This window comes from Atta cephalotes (assembly GCF_000143395.1).
Source record: "Atta cephalotes unplaced genomic scaffold scaffold00012, whole genome shotgun sequence".
Lineage (NCBI taxonomy): Eukaryota > Metazoa > Arthropoda > Insecta > Hymenoptera > Formicidae > Atta > Atta cephalotes.
This window is the reverse complement of record NW_012130076.1, coordinates 5,094,563-5,100,855: the sequence shown is the minus strand read 5'-3', so window position 1 is coordinate 5,100,855 and position 6,293 is coordinate 5,094,563. Positions and strand designations below refer to the sequence as shown.

Sequence of the window (6,293 nt, the reverse complement as noted above, 5' to 3'; positions counted from 1 at the left end):
TTGTACGTCGTTACGTCGTAAGTAAGTAGTAGTAGTAGTAAGTAAGTAAGTAGTAGAGTAAGTAAAGTAATTAATAGTACTATATACTACTACTTACTACTACTACGTACGTATACTATATATATATATATATATATATATATATATATATATATATATATACCATAACCAGGAATTGATTTAACTCGATACGCTACCTGCATTGCTGCGTTTTCTGTCTCGGTATCTCCCGAGCGAGCAGTTTGCGCAACTCGTAATGTCGGATTTGAAAGTTGTCGAAGCTAAATCCTCGGCGTCGATATCGGCTAACAATGGTCGCACAATTGAATATAATAGCGATTCATAAGGATTGCGCAATGCATTCGGCGTATTATAGCTGCTTATTTCAGCGGAACCTCTAATTGAACAGACGCATTATTAGTTCTAAATAATTTTAGGATCACGATATCGATGGCTCCTATCATTTCTGACTGAATTATGCTTGGCGCGTTCTACCTCGGTTCTTTCCGCATCACTTTCTCTCGAGATATGGAACATATTTATATATTGACATCGTAGAAAAGTTAAAGGTTGGCAATATTTAAAATACGTCTTACGAGATTCTTCCTGAAAATTAATTACACTTTAAGAAATCGCAAACGTATTTAAAACGTGAACATTTCAAAGTTGTTGTGTCACGTACCTTTGTTAACGTTTAATATGTTTTACCGCATTCACAATTGAGTTTTGCGGCCGCAAGCTAAATAATTTTTTTTGCGAGGGTGTCATATATATCAGCTCTACGTCGTTGGCATTCTATAGGGTGGAGAAATATTCCATGCCTAAAAAGCCTTACGGTCGTTAGAACGGTTTACAAGTGACGCGAGTCTCATTAAGACAACTCGAGAACGCAGTTCCGTTTATCCATTTCTTCGTAGATGTTACGTGACTCTTATCTCTCGAACTCTCGAGAGCTAGGAATCGGACGTGATAGTTAGCTGCGTAGATTACGACTTTTCGAGAGTGTAACTTCCACGAAGACGAGTGCCTCCTCGGAATGCACCTCGTGTTATGCGTTTGCTATTTGCTTCTCCCATCACGCGGGGGGGGGGGGGGGAGTTCGATAAGACGACGCGAGCAATCACTTGTAAGTGAGCCGCTAGAATTATTCCTGTGACAAATTAATGAGGCACCGACCTATCCAACAGAATATCGGGTATCATTTCTCGTTCAAGTAGAGAAACTTGTCTACTGAACGAGATTTTCAAGTCGTCAAATTGCTGTGAAAGTTTTCTGCTTTTAAACCATAGACTTTTTTTCATAATAAAAATCTGCGGATAACTTCTTTTTAAAATTTTCTAATTTTTATGTAGTACTTAAGCCTGAAATTTTTAAAATAGAAATTCTTAAAAATAAGCTCCGTCAAATAAAATAAATGAGCTTATGTCGTTTATACTTTTAAGACATAATGAGAATTATGACAATACGAGGAGCAATATAAATAAGAGGGAATAAATTATTTTATTATATCGAACCAAGATGAAAATTCTTTTACAGACCAGGCGGTGGTAATAGTCGCGAAATATATTGTCCCTCTTACTCAAAGGATTTCGCCGAGAATTCTCCTAAAAACGGAGTTCACGATATGGTCCATATGATCCCAGAAAGGGATACGGATACCGTAGCACCGACACCGACCCCACAGCATCCACGTCATTCTCAGCACCATCATCTCAGTTTACACGAACTCCGTGCACTTCAGGTATATTGAAATATGTCAACTTATCTATTACGGGATGGGAAAAGATTCCACAAGTATATCTAATTTCTAATGCTTTTCTGACTTCTTGTAAATATTTTACATGCGAAAAATCACAAGGAATTAAAGTCAGAAAATTCCGCGACGCTGGCCGTAAAAGATTGCCGATTTTTGCAGAGGCGACCGGAATGCACTGGTAACAGCTCCTCCGATGAGAATCGATCGTCCGGACACGCGAGCATGTCGGATACTGGCGGCCACACAAGCAGCAGTTCACCACCGCATCGTCATCATAGAGCTCACAGTCCTCAGCAATTGAATGCTGTGCCCGAAGACGATCGACTCTCGGCATCGGTTACTCAAAGGAATGGCAGAAGCCGATCCGGTCAGAGCCGCAATCGACACCGAGCTACGCCCGCTAAGGTGATCTAGTGATCCAAGTTTTATAGTATCATTCATCTTATATATATTTTAATTAAAATTAACGGATACTTGATGAATAACTTTTTGTTTTTTATCGTGTCTTTAGAAAATTGGAATTAAACAATGCCCCTTTCTTAATTAAAATCTAAATAAATCATTAAAATATATGTATTCTGACAAATATCAACATTATAACATTATATTAATCTCTTTGTTCTTATTAATTAATGAAAATTATCCAATCCCATTTCTTTCTTTCAATTAAAATCAACTTTAAGTGAATTATTGGCTAACGATTGTTCCATTTCTTGAAATCCATTTTTAACGTTCCATTTTGCTTGCAGCTACAGGTACCATGGTCGGGTTCCGGTTTGGAGGATATAAAGCTAGCGATCCAACAACTTACGATGCGTTCGCACAAATCTTCGTCCACATACTCCTCACTGAGCGGTTCAGAAAGCTCAGAGCCCGCAGTGAGAAGGCTGATGCGACACTCTAGCTTGGAGACGATCAACACCAACGTGACTAGTGCCGATGAGTTCGTCTGGGTAGATTCTCATAATCGTCTGGTTGAATTGCAGCAATTACCGTGGACTCACCATGATGTGCTACGTGTACTTCAAAACGGTCGAACAAGAGAACACATGGAGCAAGTCTCGATGGAGACGATTCCGCGGCTTTCCTATCTCCTACAACGTGCGCTAGTCAGGATCGGCCGCGAGACTCAGAGATTGGCAAAGCCCATAGGTCTCTGTAGCAAGCACGAAGTGTACAGTGCCTTTAAGATCGTACTCTGTCCGGCTCTTGCGGATTCTTGTACCAAGGTAGGATTATCTGCAGTTATATGATATCAAATAATAATATCCTGTTGCTAATATCCTGATAACTAGAGCAATATATTCTAATAATAACTGATGATAATCCAATCACGATGGGCGCACTTAACACTAAACATAGTCATTTGATATCTGCCTTGTTTAAAGGCTTGCCTTCGAGCTGCCGCGATGTTCGCTGTATCTGGCGATCAGCTGAAACAATCGAAGGCATCCCGTTCGGGGCTGCAATTGCCAGTCGGACGTTTCTTACGTTGGATGTCCGATGTGAGACTCGGACGGATGATTCACGAGTATGCCGCGATATATCTGACGGCCGGAATCGAGAATCTCCTGGAAGAGATACTGCTACAATGCGTGCCGACGGAACCACATACGACCCTCACGGCGACAATGCTGGAGCATGCTATAGCGAACAGCGGCGACTTATGGGGCCTGTTACAACCGTACGCGCATCTTAACGCCGGTCGAACTGCATCGGGTCCGTAATTTTATTTTTTTAAGATAAAGATCATTAAACATCGGCTCATTTATTACACTCTCAATTATATATGATAAATTTATTTGATAAATTTATCCGATTCCAATCTTTTTTTTTTAATTTAATTTTTATTTTATTTGTTTATTAATTATTTTTAAATTACAGAATAATTGTAATTTGGTGGAAGATTGAAAGGATGTATACGACTAAGAACTTTTATTTGCGTTTAATTTAAAGATACTTAATAGGAATATCGTTTATACTTTTATACAATGCGACACAGATATGTTATCTTTATTAATTTACGCTAATTTCACACCGAATCGAAATATCTTTTACTATTTTAGGCGCTCTCGCTATGCCTCGTTGGGCAAGTGTAAGTTCCTTGAATTCGTCGTCGTCGTCGCGTAGCGGGCGGGACGTAGCTCAATCAGCTTTGGAACCGTCATTGCTTACGACGTGTGTGGGATCAATGTCAGAATTGATAGATTTGATTTCAAAGGTAGCACAAGCAGGACGCTGCCCTATACCATTGACAACGAGAGCGTTATATGCTCTATTTTATTATATGAGATGCTCGCAGGTATGGGATTTGAATGAAAGTAGCGTATTAATATAATATAATTTTTCAATAAATTAATTTTCATTAATTGTTGTATAATATTACAAAACGCATTATTTTTTAAATAATTTTAAATCATACTTGATGTCATTGATTCAAATTACCTGATCGAAATGTTTAAGCTGGAACATGGCGAACGCGGATCTGGAATACAGGAATTAGCATACGAACGAGCTTACGTTGTGCTACCACCGTTAGTAGAATGGCTACGGGTAGCTGCAGCGCACACCGAGCACAGACACGGTTTGGTCATGGATCAAGATGACATTAATCAAGCTGCCCGATTATTGTTGCCTGGTGTAGATTGTCCTGTTCGACCGATAAGGTCAGTCAGTCCGTAAAATTTTTATTAAAACAAAGTTATTTCAATATGTCATTTCAGAAGATTCGGATATTTAGATTTATTTTATGATAATCTTTAGATTTCTAACACTTTATAATACAACTTGTTAAAAAATTTGTTATATTATGTATGCAGCTCCGAGGAGATCGCAGTATGTTCAAAGCGCATTGACGATGCCGAATACGTTCGATTGCTGACGCTGGACATGGCTTTCAAGATGTTAACCAGTGGACGCACGGATCTTATAGATCAGGCAATGTCGCTGCTGCCTTCAACAAAAATTAACACGGTGAATGACGCCGGATTCACGGCTCTGATGCTGACATGTATCAACGGTGATGAATCAGCTGTAATGGGTCTACTAGATGCCGGGGCTGACTTGAACATCGAAAGTCCACCACCCACAACAAGCTCATCGTCGAATACTCCTTCCAAGATTCCACAAACATCCAGTGTATCAAATGTTAGAAGCCCGAATAATCAGTCGGCAATGATAACATCTAATAAAACTCCGAATGTAGCATCTAATAGTCCCAACAATCCTAGTGGAGCTATCTCCAGTGGCATATGTTACACGCAGACTGCCTTTAACGCAGAGACGCAACACTGGACTGCTTTGACTTACACGGCTCTGTTGGGTCATTGTAATATCGCCAGAATATTGTTGGAGAGAGGTGCTGCGGTGGAAGGCGGCGCGAAACTCAGTGAGGACAAGTGCACGGTCACGCCTTTGCAAGCGGCCACAGCGTCGGGAAATAATGAGATGGTAGCTTTACTCTTGGCACACGGGGCGCAGCCGTTTCTGTCCACTTTGATCAAGGATTCGTTCTCCTACTCAGGTTCCGTGCAACGTGGCTGTTATAGGTAAATCAATTTAGCACTTTATTATTTAATTATTATCGCAATCAGATTTTATTGAAGTGAGTTACGATTTATTGGAGGAATCATTCTATAAAAAATTTAGTCTATACAATATTAAAATATTATTAATATTAAAAAAAATTAGATCGGAATGTTTTTAGATTAATTAAAAATCTAATTTTTAATTTTATATTTGATAAATAGCGCAATCTCAGTAGCTACAGCGCATGGTCAGAGAAGTTGTCTTCATCAACTATTATCACATCCACTCAACTTCTCAGCCAAGCGAGGAGAGAAAGAGATATTATCTTTGGAAGAGATATTAGCGGAAGGTAACGCCGGTAATAATTCTCAACAACAGACTGCAGAAGCAAGAGGAGCTCGCAGAGAAGGCAAGGAACCAGTATTTAATAAGATACAAACGAAGGCGCTACAGGAAGCTATGTATCACAGCGCGGAAAGTAATCACTTAGGTGAGAAAATAGTAGAATTTTTAACATATCAGTTTTACTTACAATAAAATATTCAGATGTTTGTTTAATATTAGTTATATAATGACATACAATTTGTTACGATTAATAGATATTACCATGGAGCTTCGTGGGTTAAAAGTAGGTTGGACATTACATTGCTGGATGCATAGTCTTGCGACAGCTCATGAAATGCGATTGGACTCGGTTATAGATCAATTACTTCAAGACTTTCTTCAAGTCTGTCCGGATGATTATTCCACGCAGTTCGTGCAGGAATGTTTACCACTTTTATTCAATATTTTTAGATATAGTAAGGTAAAAGATTACACATTATTTTTATTTATAAATATTACCAGTTTTGAAAGAGAGAGAGAGAGAGAGAGAGAGAGAGAGAGAGAGAGAGAGAGAGAGAGAGTAGTGTGTTGTTAGTTAATTAATTAATTAATTAATAATAATAATATATATAATAATAATAATATACTATATTATTTATTTAATTTAATTAATTAAGTTAGTTAC

General features: G+C 38.6%; 1 protein-coding gene across 1 annotated transcript in view; it reads left to right on the top strand.

Annotated features, from left to right (window-relative positions):
* The window catches only part of LOC105617277 (ankyrin repeat and BTB/POZ domain-containing protein BTBD11), a 33,916-nt gene that overhangs the window by 13,867 nt on the left and 13,756 nt on the right, over positions 1-6,293 (top strand). The window contains exons 2-10 of the mRNA XM_012198843.1: positions 1,537-1,741; positions 1,916-2,161; positions 2,506-2,985; positions 3,145-3,475; positions 3,823-4,058; positions 4,220-4,422; positions 4,576-5,304; positions 5,506-5,774; positions 5,884-6,089. Coding sequence (XP_012054233.1) covers positions 1,537-1,741; positions 1,916-2,161; positions 2,506-2,985; positions 3,145-3,475; positions 3,823-4,058; positions 4,220-4,422; positions 4,576-5,304; positions 5,506-5,774; positions 5,884-6,089 — 2,905 coding nt within the window. The remainder of the gene's footprint in view (positions 1-1,536; positions 1,742-1,915; positions 2,162-2,505; positions 2,986-3,144; positions 3,476-3,822; positions 4,059-4,219; positions 4,423-4,575; positions 5,305-5,505; positions 5,775-5,883; positions 6,090-6,293) is intronic.